The sequence below is a fragment of the Drosophila elegans genome, unplaced genomic scaffold (genome assembly GCF_018152505.1).
Source record: "Drosophila elegans isolate 14027-0461.03 unplaced genomic scaffold, ASM1815250v1 contig_520, whole genome shotgun sequence".
Taxonomy (NCBI): Eukaryota; Metazoa; Arthropoda; class Insecta; order Diptera; family Drosophilidae; genus Drosophila; species Drosophila elegans.
This window is the reverse complement of record NW_024545903.1, coordinates 1,101,956-1,129,030: the sequence shown is the minus strand read 5'-3', so window position 1 is coordinate 1,129,030 and position 27,075 is coordinate 1,101,956. Positions and strand designations below refer to the sequence as shown.

Sequence of the window (27,075 nt, the reverse complement as noted above, 5' to 3'; positions counted from 1 at the left end):
TATAAGTTATAAGTTTTATACCAATATGAAAATGATAAGTTATAAGTTTTATACCTCCTTGCAAGGCCACTTAACGAACTGTTTGGTAAAAAGTGGTTGCAACCTATTCACACCGTCGCTGTTTACCGTTTTTTGTTAAAGTAAAAAAAACAAGTTAATTTAATATTTCAATAATTTATTCATGTTTTGATATCAGTTTTTGGTTCTTGTTTATGAATAACAATTTATCCACAATATTGGATTTAAGGCAGCTCCTGCGATCGGAAAAAATTTGTCCGACTATGCTGAATGCACGTTCCGAAGCGTAAAACGAAGCCGGCACACAAAATTATTTTTTCGCTAAAACGCAAAACGCCGCATTGAGTTTTCCTAAAATATAAATAAAGTCGTTAGTTATATATACCTATAAATAAATAAACATAGGAAATTAAAATGAATATAAGACGAATTTAACTTTACTCATAAGCTGTCTTCAATGCCGAGTCAAACTAAAAACAATCGATAGTGGCCAAAAATATCGATGCTTAGAAAAATAAAAAACATCGATGGTATCGATAGTGCCATCGATGGTCTTCCAGCTCTATCGCAGCAGCTTTGTTGTTGTTCTGCTATCTCTTTCGTGTTTCTTTTTGTTTGCCGAGAATTAAACAAAAGCGATTATTTCGCGGGCAATGCAATTGCAAATGTGGGCAAAAAACATCGGCTCTTCCGAGTGAAAATGCACAAAGCCATGTAGTTGAAACCGAGCTGGCGAGTCGCAATTATCCAGTGGCGACGCAACACGGTGCTAAAAATTGCGTAGCCAAATAATTTCGAAGTCCTACTCCTCCTTCAATCGCAGTAACCACAAAGGCAAAGAAAAAAGGAATAGTCAAGTGAAATCAAACGCAGTGTAGTTTATGTCAAAACTGCTTAAAAAGTCTCCCAAAAATCATATAAAACTCGGTTAAGTCCAGGAAATTTAAGGGGCAGGTGATAAAAAAGGTGAGAAGGAACAAGGATAACGGAATGGCCTAATGTAATACAAACCCCATGTTTTTCTTTTAGAACTGCTAAGCGAAGGCCTTCAAGATGATCAGCAGTCTGTTTTCACGGCTTATAATGTGAGTAATTACCAACTTCACAGAACCCCTAAGCGAGCAGAGCGTGAGTGCGAGTGCGAGTGAGAGCGCTGCATCTGGCTGACCCCCAAAAAAAAACTTTTCAAGCTCGGCCTTCGGAATCGAGAAAAGCACCTCAAAAAGTCAGTGATTTTGATTCCTAATTGTGTGGGCGTCACGCTTCTGATTTCTGTATATTTCCGTGGTTTCGTTGATTGCCAGATTGTTTGTTTATTAATCAGCTGTCGCAAAGTACCGTTCACTTGTGCGCGAGTGTGAGACTATGTGTGTGTGCGTAACCCTCAATTGGAACTCCTAATTTGGAGCTGCTACTTTCCGAGTTTCCGAGGCCGACGCACTCGACTCGCCCGATATGGGTGCAGAACATGTGGATATAGCCGGCGACTCTCTTTGTCACTCCGCGAACAGCGGCTATTGTTGTCAATATTTATAGATCGTGGTCGAATTGGCAACGTTATAATTGCTCATATGAATGACACATTGGAGATAAAGTTTATAGCACCTCTTTATTCGGCCCATTTACATCCCTTGATATTTGAGATTTATATGTTTATTTAAAGAACGAACTTTAAGATCCACCCCAAATGTAACCAACAATAGACCTCAAATTGCAGAACAAATTAATCTTATGTTTTTTCCTAAAAGAGGCCATCCCAAATAATTTGATTATTTTAAAAAAAAATGGCCAAGACTTCTTCCTATTTTCTGTTACTTTTTTTTTAAACAAATTCCAAGGAAATGTATTATTTAAATACAAAAAGAAGTCATGTCTTATAAATAAAACTAAACTAAAACTTTTTAAATGCGTCAGAGTTTTAAAGTCATACATTTTGTGTGAAAATATTTAAAACTAAGATGGACCATTACGTTTCGAAAGTTAAAGGTTCTACGACTAAGTAAAAAAAAAATGTAATGTCAAAACTTGTTTCTTATGAACATTTTTCAGATTAAGTTTCAGAAAAAAAGGGAATGCACCATTGTTTTTAGAAATATTCATTTATATACATCAACCCATTAAAGTGCTATTTTTTCGAGCGCGTCTGTAGCTCGGAACTGTGGTTCATTCCTCCGTGTAAACATTGTCGCGGCTGCTCCTATTGCTGCCGCTCTCTAGACCCGATCGTTGGTTTATTAATAGACCCCCCGGCTGAGCGTTAGACGCCGGATCTGAGATCGCAGATCGCTCTCCACGCCCCGGCAGGCAGTCTCTGCTCGACGTTCTAGCGGCCAGGAACGATCTGCGATCTGCGCTGCGGGCAATGCATCCCCGTTGCCATGAGGCCAATCTATCAGCAGGAGCAGACCCAGCCGCTCTTCTATCAGCGGCCAGCTAATCTTCGACGTCTCCGTCATCCGCCGGGCACCGTCTACGGTCGCAGTTACTCGCTCGAGGACCAGCCGGAGGATGTCATCCCCGTCTATCCAAAGTTTATTTATCCCCAACAACAGCAGCAACGGGTCCATTATCCATTGTACCAGCTGGGCGATTCACTGAGCTCGCTGGACAGCGATTTTCCCGATAATGAGTACAATGGGGCCTACATAGTGGAGCAGCAGGTGCCGCTGGCCACCACTCACCCCACCCCCACTCCCAAAGTGGTCCAGAATCTCAATGCCCTGGGCCGAATGCTGGAGCTCCTGCAGCGATGTCCTCTCCCATGTCTCTCTTTCAACACGGCCTGCATCTGCTCGCTGATTGTCATATTCCTAGCGCCGCGAACTTGTGCCCAGAGTTTACTGTTTCCCGCTTTCAGATTGTTCTGCGGCACCCTGTACCCGGCCTATGCCTCCTACAAGGCCGTCAGGACCAAGGATGTCAAGGAATATGTAAGTACATCTACAAACACTTGAAAACTAAACCAAATGATACCATACAAAAGTATGTATTTCGTTTTTGCATGATCAAATTAAAACTATTGTAATAATTTAATAATTTAAATTCAAAATCACCCTTTAATTACTTTAAATGGTACTTAAAACCAGTAAATATGAGCTAAATTGTACAATAAATTTTGAAATTATATCAATTTGTCAGTAATCATTTTAATACATTACTGTAAATTTTGTTTTTTTATGGTGATCATTTGGGATCATTAACAGCAATTTAACAATATATATAAACTCTTTCATGCTGTAGGTAAAATGGATGATGTACTGGATTGTCTTTGCATTTTTCACCTGCATTGAAACATTCACGGACATCTTTATCTCCTGGCTGCCGTTCTACTACGAGGTGAAGGTGGCCCTGGTCTTCTGGCTCCTCTCGCCAGCCACAAAGGGCAGTTCGACGCTGTATCGGAAATTCGTGCATCCGATGTTGACGCGCCACGAACAGGTGGGATCTGAAAACTCGCGTATATACATATATGTATTCCCCGGTACATCGTACTTTTCTCTTTGTGCAGGAGATCGACGAGTATGTGAATCAGGCCAAAGAGCGCGGCTATTCGGCGGTCCTGCAGCTGGGCTCCAAGGGAGTTAATTACGCCACCAATGTCCTCATGCAGACGGCCATAAAGGTAATCCTCCCCACACAAACCAATCACAGCCCCCACTGACACACTCACCCACAATCTCGCACACTCACTCGACTCGCTCAACCACATTCATTTGGCCATTTTCGATCGCCTCCAGCGTCGTTGCATAAAATGAGCAGCAAACAAACATCAGCTTCTGCTGTTCTATATTCGAGTTATTTGCGCAACACTCTCGCGTGCTCATCTTAATCATCGCCAAACTGGTCAGCGAATCCGTGGCAGCAGGGAGCTCCTCACCAAGAGAATCATCATCGCCTTAATCATCAGCTCGCCTTCTCTTCACATTTAATTTTATTATTATTTAGTTTAAACGTCTAGAACGGAATGCTCTTTTGTGCCATTTGCGTGTTTGTTTCGATTTAGTTTGTAGTGTGTTTCTCTTTGTGTAGCTAGATCACAGTATATACTATACGTAATACACGCTAAAAGATAAATCAACATGTTGAAACAATGTAATAAAAACAAAAAAAACTGAACAAACCCGTGCACAAATACCCGTCGCAATTCACAACTGTTTGTAAACAATTGAGATGTGGGCCAAGACATTTGTGGGCTGCAGTCGATTGGATATATTCTGGAGGGCATAGACAACTCAATGATGAACTAATGCAGTCAATAAATACATTTTTTTTGTTAATGTAGGTCAAAAAAGATATAGAAAGAAAAAGAAAACGACTGCAAGGTGCAAGTTAATTTAACTAAATTGGTTAAGTTGCACAATCTGTTAGGTTTACTCGCAATAAAAGTTTTTACAAAGAAACTGAGTTAGTCATCCAATTCCTGGAGTACTAGTCACTCTTTTTCGTTCTTTGTTATCAGACAAAGCCATCCGATTATAAGTACTTCAAAAGATAGTAATAGTAATGTTACGAGTATTTCTTAGGTTTATACAAAGACTGAAAGTTTATTATAAGAATTGTAAACATGTTCTCAAGAAACCAATCATGTACAAATGTACTGATACAACGAATTCCTCATCGAAATTCTAGCAGAGAAGGGATCTTTTACCCTTCTTTGTTCTTAGACAAAGAAACTTGTTCGCTTTTGGAACAAAAGTGTTTATTCCGGTCCTCCAAAATTGTCTTTTATGTGCTGTTGTTTATACCTGAGACATCTGCCAGGCACTCCTTTTTTCTACATTGGAATTCCGCTGATTTCATTCGACCAGCGCCATTGTCCCCTTCCCAGTTGCCCAGTTGCACAATTCTAATTCCAATTCCGAATCGCCTCTAGGGTAGGGCATATACATATAAATAGATACCCCGAGCATGAGACAATTTTCGAGCGTGTGTGTATGTTCTTCATTTGACCCAGCTGCAATTCATTTCAATTTGAGACTTTTGCGTTGCCTATCTTTTAATTAACTTTTTCGTTTCTTCACTTATGTTTCTTTGCATTTAACCCACCAAACAAACAAAACCCAAACTGAAACCCAACTAAATGCACCTGCCTGCACCGCCCGATTGCCACTAACCCGCTAACTGCTAGACCTTTGCGCTTACCACGGCTCCCTCATTCAACGGACGTGGCCTGCACGGCTCCCATTCCGCCGATGAGCTGTCCCGGGGTCAGGATATGATGGACAGCACGGACAACTGGCTGCCGCGGGCCAGTTCCCTGAGCAGCATCGACAGCTATACGGACGCAGTCTACGAGGCAAGGGGCGAAACCAGGCGACTGGTTATTGAGGAGGTGCCCGAGGAGATGGAGCACCAAGATGAGCCCATGGGCGATGCCGGAGCCGCTCGTCTGCGGGATTTGCCAGTCCGAAAAGCTCAGGCCCGTCGTGTCGGAGGCACTGCCAAAACGGCAGGCAAACGTGGCCAGCGAAACAACGATGCTGAGGCCGCCGGCAGCTCCACCAATGTGATCCGCTCGCGTCGCAAGCTGCGCGATCGTACGCCCGATGTGGACGTGGAGGGCTATTGAAGATGGCCAACAACCAGCATCAGATACTCAGCGAAAAATCGAATTTCAAACACTCAGCGATACACTCACACATCATCACCTTAACCATGTCGCCCACTTGTAGTTTTAGTTTTTTCCCTACATGTATTATTGCTATGTTTACACCTAAGTTTTCGATTAGTTGTAGTTTAAATTAAATTATTCAAATGCCAACTCTTGTACTCTAATCCACCAACCACGACCACTACCTCCCACCTAAATCCATCGTCCTGCTGAAGGGCGGTGGCAATCTGGTGCAGACGATCAAGCGGAGCTACAGCCTCAGCGATCTGAGCGAACCGGATATGCATCGCACGCAGGACGAGCTGGACGACGTGATGATGTCATCGATGACTTCGTCGGCTGTGGTCATGCGATCGCCATCCACGGGCGCACGTCTCCTGAGGCCAAGGAACCAGACGCCGGTGGGCCGATCTGGAAGCGGAACACGTCACTCCACCGGCATGTATTTTACGGAGGTGGATGTGACCGCCAAAAATGCTGGCGATTTCAAGTGAGTTTTTTTTTATTTTTTATTTGAGCCTTGCATTAATCAATGCTTCAATCGCAGTGCTTCTTAGTAAGCATATTGTCTCTACAATATATCCAATTCCTCCAAATAATTTTTGTCATAGGTATATATATAATCAATAACAAGAGATTTGCTGAGAATTCTTTTACGCGAATTTTTAAGGTTCATAAAACAAGAACCCATATTTATTTTAAGAAGTGTTTCGAATCATCTCGGAATTTTCGTATAAATACAGCATTTATTAAATACATTAATACTCATACAGTGTAAACGCGTCAAGATCTTTGGATCATATAGGTTCGGATCAAAAAGCATTACATTTTCGAAACACTGTTGAGTTATGTAATCATATAATTTCTATATGATTCTAAAAGCATTGAACTAAATTAGCTAAATTTTACTTCCGACATATATATTTACATTTTGGAAGTTCTTAATAATATTTTAATCTTTTTTAATGTCTTCCTGCCCCCTACAGCTACAACATTCGCAGCCAGGATGACATCAGCTCCGGTTACTCAAGTGCCGAGCCCGTGAGCGGTCTCAGTCGCACCTCCTCAATGACGAATGCATCCAAGGGTCGGGTCAAGTCAAAACGCAATGAGGTATGAATAATGTGATTTTTTCCATCTGCAACTATCTTAATCCGTTTAGAGATTGGTGTTGGTTAGCAGTTGCTGGAAGAGATGAGGGACGAAGTCTATTTAGAGAACCAGCTATACTTTCAAGGTGTGCGAGGGGAGAACGCAGTTCCAGTGGCCCAAGAACTTAAAATTGTGGAGAGTTTTGAAAAAATACCAATTTTGGATGTGGAAAAAATTACGAGGGAGGAGAAGATGGACGATGATGCAGAAGACGAGGACTTTTATGAGGCTTTGCCTTTAATGGAAGAGGACATAACAGAACTGGAGGTTGTAGAAGAAAAGCAGGAAGAATTGTCTTACCAAAATGAAAGGGAAAATTGCAAAATGGAGGACGATTTTGAAGATGCGTTATTCGAAGAACCTAATCAAATAATTACGGATGAAGTTGATGCCAAAAAAAATAAAGATTCATTCGAGGAGATACATAAGGATAAGTTACAAAATGAGAATATCAATGGACCTGCTGAGACCCTCGAATCGGGTGCACCTCCCCAAAGCAAGCCATATATATCACCACCGATAGACCCCTTTGTCTTGGTTCTAAGTACTTCTGCATCCGCACCAGATCCTTTTCTACCCGAACGACCACGTCCCATGTCGCCCCGCGAAATGCGTGCCACCCTGGAGGAGATTAAGCATAGTTTCCGTGCCCAGCTGGAACCAGAGCCCTCCGTATCGGCCTCACTATCGCCATCCCTGCGGCCCAAGGCCAACCATGGCAAGGGACGTGCCCCTCCTCCGCCTCTGCCACCGAAGAGGCACTCGCTGAGTCCCCAACCGGACGCCATTAGCCAGACATCGACGGGCAGCGTGGAACGAAAGTCAGGTATCGGCCAACTGTTCAAGCATATCAAAGCTAGTGTGCTGCGTAACAAAGCTAATCCCAGCCAGCAGCCGGAAGATGAGCAGCTGGCGGCCAGAGAGACGCAGATTTGAAGTAAGCCCAGCCGCAGCCCGTTATCGAAGCTCTCATCATCCCAGTGTTATGTATCGCTCACCGCCGGGCAACGTCAACTCCGCCCTTAACTTCCATGGCCCCCAAATATGGCATTATTCCCTTGTACAGTTGCGTTACTAACCCCCAGATTTAAGGATTTGCAGCATGCTGTTTGAGCCGTTTCTAGTCAAGATCAACTCTAACTATTTGCTATACTTTAATTTTTGCAGGACAAATCCATGTCTGCTAGCTGCACCACCTTGCCCCGGTCGAGTAGCCGAAAAGCGGACAGATCCCAGGTGGGTGGAAATGCCACTGGTCAGGCCAAAACGCGCAACAAGTCGGAGAAGTAGTGGGGCATCTAGCTGTGGCCATCCACCTACATCTGCATGTTGATTTGGGTGGTAATGGTGGACATGAAGTAAAATCCATAGAACCTGGACCTCATGTTTTAGTTTAAATTGTAACTTAAAATACTGATGTCGATACAGATTATGATAATATTAGCTATATATGCATATGCATTGTGTACTTTGTTTGTGATTCTATTAGAGCTCCAGGACCAATATGTCCCTGGCTGCTATTGGTACTCATTTCGTGACTAGTTTAGCGTTAAGCGAGTCTCCTAGCCTCTGCCCAAAGGTTCTCCAACAGCTGTACTAACCAAAAATGAAACCCGAATAAACCTATCAATTGTGTAGCATAAATTCCTGATATTGTAATTGAGCATTAAATAAAACAATCTATACCATTGAACTGAACAAACTATGTTGTCATTGATTGTCAAAACTATAGGTATCAATAGGAAACAGATGTTTAATTAAAATTAGCATTGTCCAAACTTTTAAAAAAAAAACATTAGGTTAGTATGGTTTTTTTTTTGTTTTTAATGTTGGTGCAGTCACAAGTCGACAATGTGTATTTCCAGCCCAAGAATATTATTCAGCCTCCTCTGCGGGCGCCTTTTGAGTGTCTCCAGCACCGCCTGGTGGAGTCGCAGCCTTCTCTGGAGTTTCTCCTTCGCACTCATCCTCGTCAGGTTCTTCCCAGTCGGAATCATTTTCGTGGAAGTACAAAACTTTGCGTATATAGCGGGCCACTAGCACCTGCGGTCGCTTCTCCCATTTGGCCAAAATCTCATGCGGCGTTTTGATCTAAATAGGATTTTAATTGGTAGTAAAAGATTAAGGTGTACAATATACAATATAATTTAAAAGACAAATACATATGGGTAATTCTCAAGAAAGGTCAACCGCAGCCAAAACATACAATGTCTGAAAATGTATTTTTTTTCCACATGTTTTTACAGGTCATCTATTTAATTTAACTATTATAAGACAATTGACCATAAATGCATTACACATTTTAAAACATAACACACAACAGCCATTAAAACTCAATTTAAACAAAAAACTACTTAACATTTTAGGGTCAAACTAAAAACCTTGTTAAGATCTGTCAATACAGAACATTATAAAATAAATTTTATTTAAATCATAGATCACGTGTTGCTGAAAAGCGTGCTTGAACATTTTTTCGAAAGAATCACTTCTGTCTGTGTAGCGTGCGAATGGCTTAGATTTTTGTGATTATCTTGAATATAGCATGTCGAACATTAGAGAATAACCCATAAATATTTTTTAGAACCTTTTACACCAAATATAATGGATACTAGCCATACCACTTAGTTTTATAGTTCTTCGGTAACAATAAATTTAAACAATATCTTTTTGCATATGCTTGAGAAAAATGAATTCATATTGATTTAGATTTATTTAATCTCACCTGATCTCCATTGACGCGATTTAATATGGCCACGCAGACCACTGCAGCCCTTATATTGGCCCTGCTGGTAAGAGCGGCCAAAGCCAGACTCTCCATCTCGATGTTCTTCACCCCCTGGTTCTGAAGCTCCTCCAAGTAGGTCTTTTTCATTTCGGGTGTGTACTCGCAAAAGGCGCCATCCAATCGCGACTGACCCTCGTAGAAATCATGGGTGCACATCGTCCGTCCGACGATGGTTTCATAATTGTCCTTGCTGGGATCGTGGCAGGACTTGATGTCATCAGCCAGACCCTCGTCCAACTGGCTGGCATGTTGGACACTGACGCCGTGTACCAGGATCTCGTGGGCGGGATTGAGCCGACCATCCACCGCCTCGGAGGAGATGACCACGGTTCCGGGATCGACACCAATGCCACCACAGGTTCCAATCCGGATGAAGACGGGATCTTGGCACTTGGCGTGGTGCATCATCTTGATGAGCTCGTGCAGCAGGATGGAAATCGATGGACAGCCCATTCCGTGGCTGGCACATAGCACGGGACCCACCTTGAACAAGGCGAATCGCTTGCCCGCCTCCCCCATGTCCCGCAGTTTGGTGGCCGCGTTTATCTTGAGGCCGATCTCCTGCATCAAGTAGTAGGCAAAATTCTCCATACGCCCCGGTGTACCCCCCATGCAAACGAACTATTAATGAAAAATAATAATTATTTGTTACAGTTTTGGGAATTCTTTAAAAGAAATAACAGATTTCTCACTGATTATACAAATTTTACAAAATTATTTATTATGCCAAGGGTCAATAATCTCAGTACATCTGAAGTATTGGAACAGACTTACCCGCACATCGCCGAACACTTTGGGGAAATCAGTAGTCTCCGTGTCTAGCCCCAGATGATAAAGTATGTCGGGCTGCAGGCACTTCAGACAAGGATTCAAACCGCACAGGGTGGATTCTTTGGGCTCCTCATCCTTTTTGCAACCATCCTTCATCTGCCGGACCAACTTGGAGAGGGTCTTGCTCTGGGCATTCACAACAGCTATGGGATGCGGTCTGTGTTACAAGGGATCTCAGCGGACTCTCCTCCATATTCTTAGTTGTTACCCTTTAGCTGGCACACCTCTTTGGCCAAACGACATGTGCAGTCACTACAATTACTCTTAGGCATCTTTATATTTTTTTTTCTCTTATTTTTTACAAATAAAAATTTTGTAGAATGTGTTTCCAGAAGCAGTTTTGGCTAGTATTTCAATTTTATAATATAAACTTCAAAAGTTGTCATATTTATTGAACATAAAAAAAAGATTTAGGAAAAACTTTTAACACTTTGCGACATGAAAAAACATAATATCAGTTTGATTTTAGTTGATAACGCTCTTATTTTTTAAAACAAATTTAAATAACATTTACCAAGCATTTACATTTACATTTATTTTTTAACAAATAAAGCCTGTATGCCCTAGCTTGCTTTATTTATGAACAAATCTTTAGAATTTTTAGCTGAATATGGAATATGGAATACTTTGGGTAACTTGGTAAAGTTTTCTTTCCCCTGCTAAATACGACTACAGGTGATAATTATACCCATAACATCTGCAACTCCTCTCATAGGCCTAAGTAAATGCAGCGATTTTTTATATGGCTCGCGATCGTACCGCAATAAAATACAGTGAACCTCAAAAAAGAAGCCAAACCGGCTCGCTAACCGCCGAAACCACTCTGCGAACCGCTCTTCTTCTTACCCACATGCAGCTCCTTAAACAGAGACTTGGAGCGCAACTTTCGCGGAGCCTCCGCCTCCGACGTCACACATGCGCGCAGCAGCAGCTGATGTGCGAGCGCTGACCTTGACCCTCAATCGGAGTGGATGTCGATTGTCGACTTGTTGCCAAGTGCAACCGGCGGAGTTTTTGAGTTGCCACCCAGCCCGCCCTCTCTCTTGCTCTCTTTGCCTTTTTTCGCACAGCCAGTTTTCACCATTAGCGGCGACTGTACTTCTCAGCGATATACTTGTACATATGTATGTATTCACTTACCGCGTGTATGTATGTGAATTGCACACAGGGCAGGAGCGCAAAGAAAGCGGCATACACATACAGACAAACAGGGGAGACAATGGCAGATTTCGCGAGCAGAGAGAGAGAGCCCCATCAGCTGCCCGCGCCATGTGTTCGCAGCTGCAATTGCCGGTAAACTGGTTGGCAGAGAGAGGGAGAAAGATAGATCGCTCTCTCCTGGTCAGGGGCGGATCTCCTTTAAATAAGCTGGGGGTAACTCCTTCAGTGAAATTAATTTAATGATGTATTAACATTTCATAAAGTGGGTCCCCCACTGGATTTGCATGCAAGTGATCCTCAATCAGTGGAGCATTTAGTAGATACTGGCAGAGGTGTTATAACGTTCTATTATCCCTTTTCCCAAAATAATACACACGGCGTATAATTATTTTTTTTTGTCTCAAATCAGCAGCTCCAGCATTTTAATTTACAATTAAAAAACAATCACAGTGATATTTGAATTTTCATTTTCTTCATCGTACGTAGGTTTCACATCTTTTGTGTCCCGTCCAACTGAACTGGAGGTGTGTGTGTATTGTTGTCTTCTTCTTTCCCACTGAGTTCTGAGTGCTGCTTGTTCTTCTTCTGCTTTAACCGCTTAGCTCATCCTCTCCAGCGTTGCGTTCCGTTTTCATAGTCGTCGTATCGTATGTCTACCATTGTTGATGTTCTCTTCTTGTTCTTTGTCTGCTTCTCTGTTCTTGTTTGCTGCCCCCTTTGGCTCCACAGCTATGCGCGCTATATAGCTAGCTACCCCGCTCGAGAGATCTTGCCGGGCGTCTTGGATGATGGGAGTATGGTGTGGTTTGGATGTGGGGTGGGTGGGTGGTGGTGGTGGGATACTGGGTAGGCAGTCGTACATCCTGTAGGATTCCCAAGGCTCGCCGACAGCAGCTGGATGGAGTCGAGTGGTAACGTCTTCTCGCCGCTTCTGCTTCTTTGTTTTTTCATTGGTTTTTAATCATTTTTATTTACGTTTTTTCTTTCGGTTGTTTCTGGCTGTGGAACTCCTAATAGGATCATTTATATAGTATTTTAAGGTATTTTTTCTTTATATAATCTTATATAGTTTCATTCCATTCGTTATAATGTAATTAGTAAATTCAAACACTTTTTGCAGCATAATCATATAGGTATAATTATAGTAAAGTGGTTTGCTTGGTGAATTCTCTTGTTGCTGTTGCGGTTTAGTCTCATCTTACAAATTGGGTCGTCGAGTCTTCCTCTTCCTCATCTTCATCTTCATCCTCTTCGTCGGCGTCATCTGCTCTCTCGGCTGCACAGCTGCCGTTGGCTATCGTCTTCGTCTTCTTCTTCGTACCACAGCTCGAAGAGCCTTTCTTCCTCCTTGGCCACTGATTCTTCTGGCTTTCCTCCTCGGAAAGCTAATTCTGCTTCTCTTCTCTCAGTTCTCGGGACGTTGGCACCGCGCTGCAGGCTCGGCTTTTGGAATCAGAGATGGTTTACTGGATAATTTTTGGATTAGATTATAGTATCTGCATGTGTATTAATGGGGGGATGTATTTTGGAGGGGTTGATCATGACTTGGGTGCTGCTATCGCTTCTTGATGTTGTTGTTGTTGCTGTTGGCTGGCTTTTGTGAATGTTGTAGCAAATTGATTTTTCGTTTTTTTATGTTTTTTCTTTCTCTTCTTCGGGTTGTTCTTCGTGTGTTGAATTATTACTCATTCCTCCTTCGATGATTACATTTTGTGAGGTGGTACCACGGCCTAGTTCCGTCCGCCCTTCTCGTCGCACTCGCGCCTCAGATGTCCGCTCTTGCCGCAGCCGTAGCAAGTCTTCGAGGTCTCCGGGCAGTTCTTGGAGATGTGTCCGGTGCGGTTGCACTTGTAGCACGACACATTGGCCGGCCCGCGCTCGTTGACGGCCTCCGGGCAGTTGCGCACCCAGTGTCCGGTCTTGTTGCACCGATAGCAGGTCGGGTTGTCCGCCTGGGTGCAGTCCTTCGAGATGTGCCCGATGCCGTTGCAGCGGTAGCAGCGCTCGGCCTCCTCGGGGCAGGCACGTGCGAAGTGCCCGAACTGGTTGCATTTGTAGCACTTCTCGCGGTTGCGACGCATGCCGCCGCCATCGCTGCCGCGCATACCGCCGCCACCGCCGCCGCCTCCACCAACGCCGCCCGGCCCGCCGCCGCCGCCGAGACTGCAGTCCCGGGCAAAGTGGCCCGGCCGGTTGCACTTGTAGCACGTGGCAGACATCGACATCTTCGCTCTTGGTTAGATTCCGGATCGGTTTCTTCTCAAACTTCTCAACTTCCTCGCACACTCACTGGTTCCACGGGCCCTCGAGCACTACACACTGCTTGCGCTGGATGCAAAAAAACCACACAGACGAACAGGATCTCCGGCTTCCTCAGATTTCCTCGCCGTATTTTCGACGCCAAAAGTTAAAATGGCTGCCGCTGAGCGAGCGAGTACTAAATCGGTGAGGTATCGACTACTCATCAGAGTTGCTTCGGTTGCGTTTAAGTGCAACACTGGTCCTCCACGCGGTGCACATTGGTTCAGGGTTTGTCGATTCGGCAACGAAATATCAGACTGAAGGGGGATTGCTAAGCCAGCGTGTTAATTCTCCTTCGGGGCTTGCTGTGTAATACGGACTTCGTATATCCATTTTCCATTCACACAATTTACTTTTACCACCACAGAAGAATATTCGACACCTGGAGGTGACAACATAACCCAATTTGGTTCGCTCCAATTTGATACTTTTTGACCACGCGTAACCAGTGTGCCCGTAGTGATGGCCAGATTCTTATCGGCTCAAGCGTAAGGGATACCCCTCTCTGCAGGGTTATCGAAATATATTATTACCAACTAATTATGTAGTTTTTACTTTTTGATTTACTTTTAAATTGTAACCGTGCAATTTAAATTGCCAACACTTCAAAATTCGCAAAATGTAGGCATCGATTACCGATTGGCATTTTAGGGGTACGCTTTATAAATTGCCGGATATTAAAATGTTTGTTATATATATCCAATTTGTATATTTGTTAAATTGATGTAAGCTTTTAGCATAAAATAAAAAATAGATCCAATTAACATGTCATGCCAATCGATTTCTCCAAAAAAGTTTAACGGCTTATACATATGTGTAACCAAAACAAAATTATTTCAACAATTATTAGTTGCAATTAGTTAAAAACATAAAATATATAACAATCAAATACCCGAAACTATTCTAAATTCAAAAGCCAATTAGCCAATAACAGACATATTATCGATTTCTTAATCAAGGATATTCCCTAAAAATAAAAATATTAAAGCAGCTGCAAAATGAAATGTTCCAAACTTAAAAATCAATAAGCTGTTGCTTAAAATTTGAAATAATAATTCAAAATTGCGTTGCTAAAACTGGCCCCATTCGATACTTTGTATAGTTTTTCAACAGCCGATAGTATCGCTAGAGCGGCACCTTCGACGGCCGTTCCATCACTAGCGCCGTAAGATATTAGTTTGTTTTTTTTTTGCAACAAACATTTACATTAGTTATGCGTGCGTGGCCAAAATGCTAATCGTTTGGTTAGTGCTTGCCGCCACACTGAGCCGCTTCATCCGAGCCAGCACCACGATATCGATACCGATCACAACCCAGGACATAATAGCGGGTGACGTGTTTTTTGAAATCCTGTCGCCCTCGGACCTGGAATACACGTACCGGCTGCGACCGGCCAAGGACTTTGGATCCGCCTTCTCGGAGCGGCTGGAGGGCGTGCCGCTGGTGCTCACAGATCCACCGGGCGCCTGCCAAGAGATCCGGAACGCCCGGGATCTTAATGGGGGCGTCGCACTCATCGATCGAGGGTGAGAACCGCTAGAATGGCTAGAACATTATACAGCTTATCTTCGGTGATGGCAAGTGTCTAGGAGATGGTGCCCCTGTGCATACCTAGGTACTTATTATCAGCACTCTTTACCCTACTTATGCCAAGAAAGCTTTTTACCTCAACTGTCAGCATGCCATTCCATAAAGTTCTGTCCATTAAACGCTTATCATCAAAGATCTCACAATCTAGTTACGTGCCTCGCAGCTGTTACTGAAATGTCTTGGAGTCCATCAAAATATCCCAAGATACAAACAAATTGTAATTCTGTTGAGATCGGTTTGTTTTCTTCAAAACCGCTTATTCAAGTGTCACAAAGTTGTATGTCTGTTTTACGAAGAAATTTTATTTAAAACATAGATCTGGGTCAGTAGTCACCGGTAAATATAAAATTATTATGTCATAGTGCTCTGGAACAAAGCCTCCATTGAACCGTTAAACTTAGTAAACACAAAAAAATTTAAGTTGCAAAATCATTAAACCATTTTAAAAAGTCACTATACAGACCTCTCTCTTCTGATCAACAAAAATTTCAATAAAAGTATAAATTAAAGTTTAATAAAGAATTGTAATGTTCTTATATTATTTCTGAGTAGAAATGATAGTTTTACAAAAATATAAATAATAAATAACATTTTAGACGATTTAGAAGGGTACTGTAAAATATTTGGTGCACATGCCTTAAAAAATTAAACATTCGTTCATCATAGTTTCTCTTTGACCAATTATAATCGACTATTTCTTTACAGGGAGTGCTCCTTTGTCACCAAGACGCTACAGGCGGAGGCAGCGGGTGCCTTGGCTGCAATCATCACCGAGTACAATCCCAGCTCGCCAGAGTTTGAGCACTACATCGAGATGATACATGACAACTCCCAACGGGACGCCAACATACCGGCCGGCTTTCTGCTCGGGAAGAACGGAGTCATTATTCGGTCAACGCTGCAGCGACTGAAACGGGGGCACGCCCTTATAAACATACCCGTCAACCTCACCTTTATCCCGCCCTCTAAGATCAACCATCCGCCGTGGCTGGGCTGGTGACGGGGCAGGAATAGAGCCAGGAACAAGGACTTGTGTGGAGGAGATACATACGATCTAAAACCAAAGTGCATACTCGTAGGCAGACAAATCGAGACCGGAACTGAGACTAATCTTTAGAGTACCAATAAGTAGCTAATTCGTAGACGGAAGCCATTAACTGTAAATAAATTGCGTAGCAGCCGGTCAGTCAGGTCGCAAAGTTGTAAGCTAGACAAATACTATAAGTGTTTATTATTATAGGCGAATGCATACAAGTACTTGGTTAAATTTTGCCCAGGGCGTTGAGATTCAGGCACATGCCCAGCGTAAGGATGACGATGACCACCACAAGGATGGCGAAGCACAGGTAGTTCGGCTGGATGGGCATTCGGAAAAGTTTGGCGGACATGTCCAGCGAGGCGGCGAACAGAAGCGTGGAGTTGAGGTCCTCCGCCGAGGTATTGTGGTAAACGAAAGGTCGAACTCGTATCTGATGACCATTCGCCTGGGCATTCTGACACACACGCGTCACCGATGAGGCTACGAAGAAAGGCAGCAATCCCAGAAACAGCCACAGCATCACATTGGCAATGTTAAGTAAAACGAGCTTCAGGGCGCAGTAGTGAAAATCAAAGTCCTTGAAGAGGTATACCAGTCCCGCGAAGGCGTAAGCCAGATTCATCACAATGAGGAAGCACACTGGGATTGACACGTGCTGATTCAGCCGCTCCAGCAGTTTTCGAAATTCGAGCACTTCCCTCATCCAATCCAGCGAATCGATTGAGTGCATAAGAAGCTTATGCGAGAGCGTTTCCAGATGCATCCTCAGCAAATAACACTCTATATAGTAGTTGCTCAGTATAATAATCTCCACGAGATCTTGAAGGAGTATGGTCACCAGCAGACCCACACGAACCCAGGTCTCCCAGTCGCTTAGAGCTTCTGCCAGCCAGGACAACTTGACGATTTGGGTGGGCTGCATCATCACCACACAGCAGGCGTATGCGAAGAGCAAAATGAGCAGGGCCAGTGCTACGGCCAGAAAAAGCCACAACATCCGGCAGAGTCTCTTTGGCTTGGCAGACATTAAGAATACCCTTTCGATGAGGTTCTGCAGCTGTTCGTGGTCGATGACCTTGCACACTAGCACTGCGGACACGAAAGCCATTAGGTTAAACCCACTGGGCACTATGAATCCGAAAAGTAGTTCTCCTATGGTGTTGGCAGAAACTGCACCACCATCTGTTCCATTGGTGATGGGTCGAATATCCCGGTAGCTGGTGAAGCCACGATCGCCTCTGGAAGGAAAATTATTTGGAATCAAAGGATATTTTTTCAAAAGAGTCTAATTAGTTTAAAAATAGATTGCGCCAGTGGGCTTTATTTGATATTATCAATTAACCATGATGACGAATTAAAACCAAGTTATACTTATAGTTTAAGCAGGGACCGCAAATAACTGTTCGGATGTTGAAAAGAATCATGGGATAAATGGCAGTCTACATAAAAGAGGTCATATAATTTTTTTGGTTTAGATATCCTAAAACAGCATAAACTTTTATTATTGATTTTATCAATAAAAATTATAAAATAACTCTATATGTTGATTTTTTTAAAGAATACTAAACTACTAAGTGCGTTTTTTGTGTTTATATATTTTACATGGTTCAACAGTTATTTAGTTTTGACTTTTTAATTTTAAAATTTTTTTTTTTAAATTTTTTTTAATTTTTATTATAAAAACCAATGAATAACTGTTATTTCTGATTTGTCAAAATAAAAATCAGAGAATAGCAGTTATTTATAATTTTTATTAAAAAAATAAAATTCACATTTGATTTATAAAATATAAATCGAGAATAATTGTTTTATAACAATTTTTATAAAAATATCATAAAATAATTTTTATTTAATATAAAAAATAAAAAAAAAGTTATTTTACAAATTGTATTAAAAAATCAGAAGTTAACTCTTAAGTCGTGATTTTTATTTTATAAATCAACTGTTACGGTCCCTGGTTTTAAAAAATACCAAAACCCTAATCAATACCAAATCATTAGTATTTATAATGTTCATACAAGTATCTGAAAATCTTTTCTATATCTGTGAAATTGTCAAAAGAGAAGATGTTTTTTAATATCAATTTGAAAATGTTTGGCAATTTTTAATAAATATTAATTTACAGTATTTTGAATGAATATTAAATCACCAAAAAAAGCACACGTAGAAAAGATTGTGACAATAAACATGTCTGGGGAAATGTTGACGTTGTTGTTCTTACGTTGTTTACAGTTGTTTTATTGTTGTGTTATACAATCTCTTTCTTTAAATTTGAATATTTGTTTGTTTTTATAGTTGTTTTTTGTAATAGTCGACTATTGAATACGGTTTTACATTCAAAGCCGGTAAGGTTTTTTTCCATTATTAAAAAACGAATGATAAGAAAACGTACAACTATATGTAGGTACACTTGATCGCATTTAAGTGTGGGTTGTTTACATGATGCGATAAACTGGTTGCAATGGTTTTCTCTTAGAGTGGTTTCACTTTCTTTGTTATAATCTAAATATCTACTTGTCTTTATTAAAGACATTGTAAACAAAATCTTTAGGAAGGAATTGATATGCACATAAAACTCACCTATAACCGCATATGTATCGCAAAAGGTATCCCACGAGCAGAACGAATAGCACCATCAGCGCCTGGACGTAGCTGCAACAGGCCCGGACATTGCTCATATCCGTGGAGATGGGATTGAGGCCCACCAGCGTCAGGATGGCCACATATGGACGGAGGAACTGTTTTGCGAGACGTTGGTCAGTTCCCACGATTCGGGTGTTGTTAAGTAATCAATGAGCGGTCATCGCACCACACCCACACCAACCTTGCGTTTGCAGTAGTCCAAAAGAGCGGAAGTGGGCTCGTGCTCTCCCGGTTGCTGCAGTTCATCGTTGGCATTACCGTTCAGACGATTGATGAAACAGAAAGAGCTCTCCGCATTATGTCGATACATGACGGACAAAGAACGCCCGGCGTGGGAGAGAGTAGAAAGTAACAGTTACAAACACAGTTTACGGGGCTCTTATTCACAACAAAACACAGCACATAGCGTGGGCGGGGAGAGAGAGTTGCGGTTCGGGAGAGGGCACAACTAACGGGACAGAGAGACCGATCGCGGCTGGCGGTCCAGCCACAAATGAGACCCCAAACTTACAAGCTCGTCGTGCAGCCAGGATGAGCCGATGGAGGTCGCTCGGCTGCGACTTCGACTGCGGCTCCCGCTCCCGCTCCGACTGCTCCATGGGTCCGCTTCGGCTGTTTGTTCGACGGCGCTCATCAAGTGCAACTGTAACGGTAACGGTAACGGTAAATTGACTAAATTGAAACTCGAGCTGCAAAGAGAGCGAATACAATAGCTAGCAATAAGTGTGGCGAAGCTTTCCTGCGTGAAGCTCTCTTTTCTTCGAGCTTTGTGTTCTTGCCGCCCTCTATTCCCCACCCCCCGCAACCCAAAACCCTCCCCCCTTATCAATCAATTTTATCTCGGGACCCAACGGGGATCGCGTTTCTCGAGTCTGCTGGGCACCTGTTACAGTTTAGATAGGAATCAGCCCTGTTATCGTCGAGCACTATCTGCCAGTAGTCAAATTTGCATATACATACACATATGTATGTATAATGCTGAGATCCATATCGGACATGTGTAAAATCCCCTTGGTATGTATAAATATACATGTATAGGCTTTGTTATAATCGCGTGTTTGGTGGGGCTTTTCTTTGTCACGGTTTCGGTGATCGCACTCTTTTTATTAATCACTCTCTCTTTTGTTCTCTCAGCTCTTAATGGAGATGCTGATTATGCTTTCAGAGCTCGTTACCCCCCTTTCTTTGCTTCATCTTTCGTGTCCCCATCAAAAGCCATGATATGAAAGCATTTGAGCTTGACATTGCAGACTATTATTTCTTTTCAAGGAAACTATCAACTGAGAGTCCGTTGATATTGCTTATTAGCTTGATTTGATATAATATGCAAGCTGGTTAAACACCCGACTTGGCGAGTCATCTTTCGTGTGTTGTCATTGTTATTTATTGATTTTGTTGTGCCTAATAGGTTTTTTTTTTGGTAAAATGATGTGCACGCAACAGTTTTCTCTAAATTAACCCTACCTTGACTTGCACGCTCCTCCGGGATAAAATGTAATATTTTTTAAGCTTTACCCCACTACGAAACATTTTAGTTATTTAGTAAGTGCAGCGGAAACTTTAATAATAATAATATTGATTTAGAATAAAATTAATTTTTTATGAAACAACACTTAATAATTTTAATAAGTCTTCATTAAAAAACACATATATTAAAATATTGCTCCTAATTTGGATACAAAATTGACTTACTAGTAATTATAAAATTTTAAATTAAGTGCACCATTTCCTCAAACCATTTCTCTTTTTATTTTAAAAGACATCAGAAAAACAAGATTTTTATAAAATTCAGTGATTGGCAGACAGAGGGTTAACACTTACGTGCAGTTCTCCTGCATCGGTAATAAAGTTTCAAAATTTACGTCAAAGTAATTAAATGAAATTGAACGCAAGTCGAAAGTGGTTTCAACTTTTTGCCCACTTAAAATACAGTTCGACGATTTGGCAATGAGGCCAGGGCCAGCTGCAGTTCCAGTTTTAGTCCACTTTCGGGTCCATATCCATGCCCAGGCCGCAGAAAGAAGCCGCAGACAGAAACCGCAGGCTGTCGGGATGTTAGATACGAGTATCAGCTCCTGTCTGTTCAACACCCGACCCCCACAACCCCCTTCTACATGCACATGTAAATTAGCTGCGTTGTCAAATAATTCTGATTTGTTGTTGCTACACTGGCATGCTAATAAAAGCGGAGTGACCACCCCCAATCCCCTTGTCCCCATGCCAATATGTCAGCCTGACCAACGCTCGTCACTTCACAGTGCCACTATCTCACTCTAACAAGGCGTGGGACAGCGTTTTGTTTAAAAATCAAATCAAATATTACGAGAAATTTTCAATGTGGTCGAATGCATAGGAAATTTTATGCCCGCCGCAGCCGCAGAAACGCAAATGTTGACTTCGCTGGACGGCAGCTGGAACCCGTCGAGATGGAGCCGGACAGATACGGATACTCGCACAGCCGCACATCGTTCAGAAACGGATCCTGGTTACGGGGATTGCAGTCGACGGGTTGTGTCCCCAGTCTCTTTAAATACGATTTAAAAGGGCTTTAGTGAAAATTCGAAAGGAAAAGTTTGTTGTAAATAGCTCTCAAGGTAACAAAATAAATTCAGATAGATGTAGCTAAAAAAAACTATATGTCAGATGTAGAATATGGTAATTAAAGCGTCAAAAAGCAATAGAATTGTCTTAGATTAATCTGAATTTCTAAAGAATATGATTAAAAATCAGAAATTTCTGAGAGCCATTGTTTTCTTGTAGTAAAAATTCAAATGTACGGGGCTGCTGTTAAGTAATGGCTTATAAAATATTATTGACAAAACTTTTCAGAAATAAAAGTTTGGTTTAACGGTGCAGATTAAAAAAATATTTAGATATTGAAAAAAAAATAAATCGAAGTTAATTCGTAGCTATTGTACAGAAATAGTATCCAAAATGTTTTCACTTTACCACCAACTTTAAAATTGCGAACTGTATGAAATGCGCTTTATGTTGTATCTTTTTTTCTTTTGTACACTATTACTAGCGAACAAGACGTAACATTATTAAAAAATTTAAAACTCTACTCCCCTAGTAAAGATGGAGCATTAACGAGGCCAAACTTAACTTAAGAAAGACAGACGGACACGGCTAGATCGACTCTCCTATTGAAGGATATCTAGAATATATATATTTAATGGGGTCGGAAATATCTCCCGCACTGCGCTGTAAACTTATAAATAAATAAATTATAATATCCTCTGCAAGGGTATATTGAGGATATATATTTTCTAAAAAGTTTTAAGTAAAATTCACTCTAAAAATGTTTTAGCTAAAGCGAGCGGAAACCCTTCTTAGTCAGCAGTAAACTCCAGATTATATTTGCAAAGAAGTACAATTGTTACTTATTTATTTAGTTGTTTAATTTTATCGAGATAAAACAGTAGCAGAATATATGATTTTTGTAGATACTGTAAATATATATTATAATTAATTATCTGACATTTTTAAACATTTTTATAAAACAATTTAACTTATCTATTTTTCATCTTTTTTATTATTTGGATTTGAATTTAGTAATAGTTTAATAATTTAGAATTGCTCTTTTAATTTAATTCTAGTCTAGTCCTATAGGAACAAAAAAATAACTGAGGGTAAAATCATTAGAGCTTCAATGTTTTTAAACATATACATAATCAAAATTAAGGTGCTTTAAAGAATATTTTATTTTTGTAATAGCTGCAAGGGTATATTATCTTCGGCTTACGGAAGTTTTTTTTTTTGTTTGAAACTTTTTATGATTCTGTTCTTATTCATATTTTCCTAAAATTTTGTATGACCGTGTTTTTTTTTGTATTAAACCTAAAATGTTGTATAATGTTTTTTGCTGATAAGGTTTAAATTTTATACACAATGTTTTATTCGTTTCGTGACTTCCGTGGAATGCAGACATCATTAGCTTGGGTTTTTTTGCTGACCTTGCTTGTTAGCTATGGTGATGCTTTACGTTTTTTGGAGGAACCCTGCGGATCTTCTAGTCCCAAAGTTATCAATGGCCAAAATGAAGTAATACAAGCGGCTGCATGGATGGCAGCCATAAGTAATGCCACATATTTTCTGTGTGTCGGCACGCTGATTAACAAACGTTCGTATTTTTGTATAAATAAGAGATTGGGTGATAATATAACATGTTCGTTTTTTAGAGTTTGTTTTAGCTGCTGCTCATTGCATATATTATCATGGAGATCTGTAAGTATCCTCAAAAAAAATATTTTATCTGTGCGTTAAAATTTTGCATACATTGGGACAAAAAAAAAGTAGCTCATAATTAATTTTTACAGTCGTTTTAATTGTATTGCTAACTATTTGTTTTGGTCATTAGTCAATGGTTTTGGATACATAATGGTTTCACTTTGTTTGAGAGTTTGCGTAAGGTTTAAATCAAATAACACATATTTTCAAACATATATTTTTTTTCGTAAAAAAGTTAAACAGTTTTTTGAGGATTTAATTTTACTTATTTTAAAGTTTTTTTTTAATATTAAAATTACAAGGCTAAAAAAGTTATATTTTCGGATTTTTAAGACAAAATGTTTTTTTGTGGTTATTTCCTATCATATAAAATTATATTGAGCTTAAACAAATTTTTTAACTTAGCTTTATAAGAAAAAATTTTTTTTTTATTTTATGAAAGGTTTGTGAAGTTTGGAACGCATCCCGAATCAGAGCCATCCGAAATGTATGCAGCAAGCCTTGCCGTGATACATCATTCCTACGAAGAACTCGATCAGTCGAGTGACATTGGTCTACTCAAACTGTCGCGCCCAGTGGTCTACAATGGTTTGTGCAAAGTTTAATCGTTTAACAGATGTATTAATATACTTGTTTTCACAGTTTATATTAATCCAATCTGCCTTGTTTTGGATAAGACTTTAAACAAACGGTCTGGTCTGACGTTCACAGCATTTGGCTGGGACCTGAGAAGTAAAACGTATAAAGGCGTCATCCTTAATTGGCTTAATCAAAGCTATTGCAATTATAGATTGGGTGTGAGTCTTAGTTCTCATCAGATCTGTGCAAGTACCTCAAACAAACAACAAGATTGTGATTTTCAATCTAGTCCCTTGATTATTTCTGTCAGAACTAAAGACAAATCACATCGCCTAGTCATTGTGGGCCATGGCAAAATACGCTGTAATAGAGTTGGAGTTTTTACTGATGTAACAAGCTATGTCGACTGGATTAAGACAACAGTAAAGCGTTTTGAAACATGGCAAAGTCTAGTGGTTGCTCCACCAAAAACAAAAATTATCAAAAAACCTCCACACTATGAAATGGTTCAGCGGATGTGGTTGTATGACGACTGCAGTGGCAAAACCTTATCATCAAAATTACGCGCACAAATTTATGGACTGAACTTCATGGCCCAGGGTGTGTTTATCACAGACAGTGCGTATCTATTCCAACGACTCAAAATAATTTTTGCGGAATCGGTTCGGTAATAAAATAAGTAATTTTTTATACAAAAAATCATATAAATCAAAAGGTTATCTATGTATTTTGTAAAGGTATAAAAACCGATTCCGCCAAAGTTGATTTTTTTTTGGTCAGAAATAATCCGTTTTAATTTTAAGGATTTATCATTACAAATGCTAGAGGAATACCATTAAATCCCGACTCTCTGTAAGTAATATCAAAGTATTAACAATAATTTCCTTAAACAATTTATAAATTTATTTATATTCTCAGCGATGTGGGCGTGGCGGGAACCACACGGATCTATGACGAATTCAGAGTTGACTCAATCTTTAAGCACCCACTGTATACTCATAACTTCAAAAATGATATAGCCTTACTTAAACTGAAGCGACCTGTCATAATTGGTAACCTATTCATTGCAGAAGTCTAACTTTTTCAACAATGAGTTCCTGTTTTGCAGATGGCATGAAACCAATATGTTTGATTGTGAACAAAACCTATCAGCAACTTGTCGAATCTAGTGCAGTTTTTACTACATTTGATTATGTGCAAACTGATAAGGACGTAACTATTTACCAACAAATTGTTGATCCCTTTAAGTGTTCAATCAATATTGGGAAAACAATCGAAACTAATCAAGTTTGTGTAAAAACACCCCCTGGAGTGAGTCAAAACTATGGAAAACATGGCGACATATTGGGTAAAATTATGTCGTTTTCGGAAAACGAATGGCTCGTCCTAATTGGTATTGTTAGTTATTCGTCCAATAGCTTACAAATTTTCACCAATGTTATAAAGCATACCGAGTGGATAGTGCATATTGTTGACTCAAATCAATATCAATAACCAACTTTTAATAAGTAAGGTTTAACCCATATCTGTCAAAGAAATGAGTAAGGCTACAGGACTATTAAAAACATCAATGGAAAGCTCTCATAAAAGATGCAATGAGTAATGTAAATATAAAAAAAATGTATTGTATTGATAGGAAATAAAAACTATGGGAAATAAATCTATTAACATCTTAAGGCCGCGATTGATTTAACAATCTGCTTACAATAATGACTTTCCTCATAAATCTTTAGCTACTTCCTAACACAAATTTATTTAATAGAACAGTAGACAGGAGTTCAAGATGGCTCGTACGTTTTGTGTCAACATAATGTTTGAATGCCTCTATTAAACCAACAGGAGGCAAATGTTTTAATATCAATATCGAAATTGTTTATTCACTCCCACTTAATTGCTGGTTTAAACTCTGTGTTTTATGCGCCGCGCCCCTTGCCAGCGTGTCAACAAGAGATCAGAGATTGTGGGACGTGTCAAGTGTCCGAAATTCAATTAGACTTCATTAGCATTACCAGCCGGTGGCAGTTGGTGACCCCCCCTCCCTCCTATCTCACCTCTTGTGGTTTTGTCTGTCTGTGTGCGTGAACAGATTCGAGCGTTTGCAGATTAGCATAAATGAGATCATTAAAATGCGCTTACGTTTGTGTGGGTGGCGGATGGTTTTGGGGTAGCCAGGGTTCACGGGGTCAGTTGAGGTGCGGGGTCACGACTTGTTCCTTTCGCACGTTTCTCCGAGACTGTCGCAGCCTGCAAATTGCCTGGGTCCTAAGTCCTGGGTCCTCGTTTTCATCCTTGTGTTCTAGTCTAGCCTGCCCAACGAAGGTGTCACTGCTGCTGTGGGTTTGTGTCCCGACTAGACGGACCAAATTGAAATTTGCATAATTATTGCAGCATCTTTTGGATGTGATGTCGTCCTCAGCTGTCCTCCAAATAGTTTTCCCCCGACCAGCTCCCTCTAATTTGCTCATTACGTTTAGTGTGATGAGGCAGTTGGGATAAAAAAAAACAGAAGGGCAGACCTTAAAGTTGGTTTTCACTGTGCTACAGGTTTAATGGTTAAAGACCATTTGAGAATAGATATTGAAGGTTTTTTTTAATGCCTTGTCCCATTAAATTGAATTGATCAACACCTTCTGAGTTAGCATCAATCATCAAATTATAGTTTAGGTCGACTTATGCTTAAAATCAACAGTGTGTTGCATTTGTTTTTTTAACTCAGATTTCTCATTAGGAACTTACGAATATATACATTTTATAGGGACAGTAAATTTTGGACCATTAATATAATATCCCTTTTATGGTTATCATATAAGGTTGGATTGTACATATATTGTTCATAAAAGTTGTAACCGTTCATAAGAATTGTAACACCGGACTCAAACATATTGTATTGTTAATTTAATTTAAATAAACACTAAGTTTACATAAAGAGTGTTATTATCATCTGTGTTAATTATCATCTGGTGTCCCACATTCAGCTTACGCAGTCATTCTCTTTAATTAGGACATTCTTTATTTTGCTCACAAGTGCTTCATTAAACTCATTTAGTTCATTTTAAATTCCGTCAAGTTAATTGGACTGTCATATACCTGTTGCTTTGTGAACTTTACCCAGGAATGACCCGACCTTTCCAGCGG

The 27,075-nt window shown here is 40.5% G+C and overlaps 6 protein-coding genes across 24 annotated transcripts; 3 read left to right on the top strand and 3 right to left on the bottom strand.

Moving 5' to 3' along the window:
• Nucleotides 1–584: 584 nt before the first annotated feature.
• Nucleotides 585–8,474, top strand: LOC108149172 (receptor expression-enhancing protein 1). 14 transcript variants are annotated; one of them, XM_017276578.2, is made up of 9 exons: nt 586–984; nt 1,048–1,103; nt 2,876–2,948; nt 3,259–3,456; nt 3,527–3,640; nt 5,845–6,119; nt 6,616–6,742; nt 6,812–7,607; nt 7,949–8,474. In XM_017276578.2, the coding sequence occupies exons 2-9, from the start codon at nt 1,072–1,074 to the stop codon at nt 7,966–7,968; spliced, it is 1,635 nt and encodes a 544-aa protein (XP_017132067.1). In that variant the 5' UTR covers nt 586–984; nt 1,048–1,071; the 3' UTR covers nt 7,969–8,474. The 14 variants fall into 14 exon arrangements, with proteins under 14 accessions (XP_017132066.1, XP_017132065.1, XP_017132074.1 ...); XM_017276577.2 differs by lacking the exon at nt 7,949–8,474 and having other exon boundaries at nt 585–984; nt 6,812–7,936; XM_017276576.2 differs by lacking the exon at nt 7,949–8,474 and having other exon boundaries at nt 585–984; nt 6,809–7,936.
• A 113-nt stretch (nt 8,475–8,587) lies between these two features.
• LOC108149178 (uridine phosphorylase 2) lies at nt 8,588–11,465 on the bottom strand. 3 transcript variants are annotated; one of them, XM_017276592.2, is made up of 4 exons: nt 11,244–11,465; nt 10,341–10,540; nt 9,504–10,187; nt 8,588–8,872 (listed from the first exon to the last, which is right to left on the bottom strand). In XM_017276592.2, the coding sequence occupies exons 2-4, from the start codon at nt 10,491–10,493 to the stop codon at nt 8,657–8,659; spliced, it is 1,053 nt and encodes a 350-aa protein (XP_017132081.2). In that variant the 5' UTR covers nt 10,494–10,540; nt 11,244–11,465; the 3' UTR covers nt 8,588–8,656. The 3 variants fall into 3 exon arrangements, with proteins under 3 accessions (XP_017132081.2, XP_017132080.2, XP_017132079.2); XM_017276591.2 differs by lacking the exon at nt 11,244–11,465 and adding an exon at nt 11,086–11,209; XM_017276590.2 differs by lacking the exon at nt 11,244–11,465 and adding an exon at nt 10,606–11,055.
• A 1,126-nt stretch (nt 11,466–12,591) lies between these two features.
• On the bottom strand, nt 12,592–13,982 carry LOC108149180 (CCHC-type zinc finger protein CG3800). Its single transcript, XM_017276596.2, has one exon. The coding sequence runs from the start codon at nt 13,781–13,783 to the stop codon at nt 13,289–13,291; it is 495 nt and encodes a 164-aa protein (XP_017132085.1). The 5' UTR covers nt 13,784–13,982; the 3' UTR covers nt 12,592–13,288.
• Nucleotides 13,983–14,998: 1,016 nt separating this feature from the next.
• LOC108149179 (PRADC1-like protein) lies at nt 14,999–16,665 on the top strand. 2 transcript variants are annotated; one of them, XM_017276593.2, is made up of 2 exons: nt 14,999–15,385; nt 16,155–16,665. In XM_017276593.2, exons 1-2 carry the CDS (start codon nt 15,090–15,092, stop codon nt 16,447–16,449), a joined length of 591 nt encoding a protein of 196 aa, XP_017132082.1. In that variant the 5' UTR covers nt 14,999–15,089; the 3' UTR covers nt 16,450–16,665. The 2 variants fall into 2 exon arrangements, with proteins under 2 accessions (XP_017132082.1, XP_017132084.1); XM_017276595.2 differs by lacking the exon at nt 14,999–15,385 and adding an exon at nt 15,397–15,474.
• Nucleotides 16,518–19,625, bottom strand: LOC108149175. Of its 3 annotated transcripts, none has more exons than XM_017276588.2 (4): nt 19,313–19,625; nt 19,069–19,226; nt 16,702–17,726; nt 16,518–16,606 (listed from the first exon to the last, which is right to left on the bottom strand). In XM_017276588.2, the coding sequence occupies exons 1-3, from the start codon at nt 19,439–19,441 to the stop codon at nt 16,712–16,714; spliced, it is 1,302 nt and encodes a 433-aa protein (XP_017132077.1). In that variant the 5' UTR covers nt 19,442–19,625; the 3' UTR covers nt 16,518–16,606; nt 16,702–16,711. The 3 variants fall into 3 exon arrangements, with proteins under 3 accessions (XP_017132077.1, XP_041565736.1, XP_017132076.1); XM_041709802.1 differs by lacking the exon at nt 16,518–16,606 and adding an exon at nt 16,640–16,656 and having other exon boundaries at nt 16,708–17,726; XM_017276587.2 differs by lacking the exon at nt 16,518–16,606 and having other exon boundaries at nt 16,653–17,726.
• Nucleotides 19,626–23,044: 3,419 nt separating this feature from the next.
• Nucleotides 23,045–25,616, top strand: LOC108149176 (serine protease 27). The gene is made up of 7 exons (XM_017276589.2): nt 23,045–23,254; nt 23,313–23,358; nt 23,804–23,949; nt 24,004–24,558; nt 24,744–24,792; nt 24,859–24,992; nt 25,049–25,616. The coding sequence occupies exons 1-7, from the start codon at nt 23,053–23,055 to the stop codon at nt 25,432–25,434; spliced, it is 1,518 nt and encodes a 505-aa protein (XP_017132078.2). The 5' UTR covers nt 23,045–23,052; the 3' UTR covers nt 25,435–25,616.
• Nucleotides 25,617–27,075: the final 1,459 nt, after the last annotated feature.

Bases quoted from the DNA above. Each gene is read 5' to 3' on its own strand.
- LOC108149172 (XM_017276572.2), top strand. From the start codon at position 2,397: ATGAGGCCAATCTATCAGCAGGAGCAGACCCAGCCGCTCTTCTATCAG. The intron at 3,641-5,844 runs GTAATCCTCCCC...GTCCTGCTGAAG, and splicing joins TCATGCAGACGGCCATAAAG to GGCGGTGGCAATCTGGTGCA. The intron at 6,743-6,808 runs GTATGAATAATG...GGTGTTGGTTAG, and splicing joins TCAAGTCAAAACGCAATGAG to CAGTTGCTGGAAGAGATGAG.
- LOC108149178 (XM_017276590.2), bottom strand. From the start codon at position 10,669: ATGCCTAAGAGTAATTGTAGTGACTGCACATGTCGTTTGGCCAAAGAG. The intron at 10,541-10,605 runs GTAACAACTAAG...CGCATCCCATAG, and splicing joins AGAGGTGTGCCAGCTAAAGG to CTGTTGTGAATGCCCAGAGC. The intron at 10,188-10,340 runs GTAAGTCTGTTC...TTTCATTAATAG, and splicing joins AAGTGTTCGGCGATGTGCGG to TTCGTTTGCATGGGGGGTAC.
- LOC108149180 (XM_017276596.2), bottom strand. From the start codon at position 13,783: ATGTCGATGTCTGCCACGTGCTACAAGTGCAACCGGCCGGGCCACTTT.
- LOC108149179 (XM_017276593.2), top strand. From the start codon at position 15,090: ATGCTAATCGTTTGGTTAGTGCTTGCCGCCACACTGAGCCGCTTCATC. The intron at 15,386-16,154 runs GTGAGAACCGCT...ATTTCTTTACAG, and splicing joins GTCGCACTCATCGATCGAGG to GGAGTGCTCCTTTGTCACCA.
- LOC108149175 (XM_017276588.2), bottom strand. From the start codon at position 19,441: ATGTATCGACATAATGCGGAGAGCTCTTTCTGTTTCATCAATCGTCTG. The intron at 19,227-19,312 runs GTTGGTGTGGGT...CTCGCAAAACAG, and splicing joins TGGACTACTGCAAACGCAAG to TTCCTCCGTCCATATGTGGC. The intron at 17,727-19,068 runs GTGAGTTTTATG...TTTTCCTTCCAG, and splicing joins CGATACATATGCGGTTATAG to AGGCGATCGTGGCTTCACCA.
- LOC108149176 (XM_017276589.2), top strand. From the start codon at position 23,053: ATGCAGACATCATTAGCTTGGGTTTTTTTGCTGACCTTGCTTGTTAGC. The intron at 23,359-23,803 runs GTAAGTATCCTC...ATTTTATGAAAG, and splicing joins ATATATTATCATGGAGATCT to GTTTGTGAAGTTTGGAACGC. The intron at 23,950-24,003 runs GTTTGTGCAAAG...TTGTTTTCACAG, and splicing joins GCGCCCAGTGGTCTACAATG to TTTATATTAATCCAATCTGC.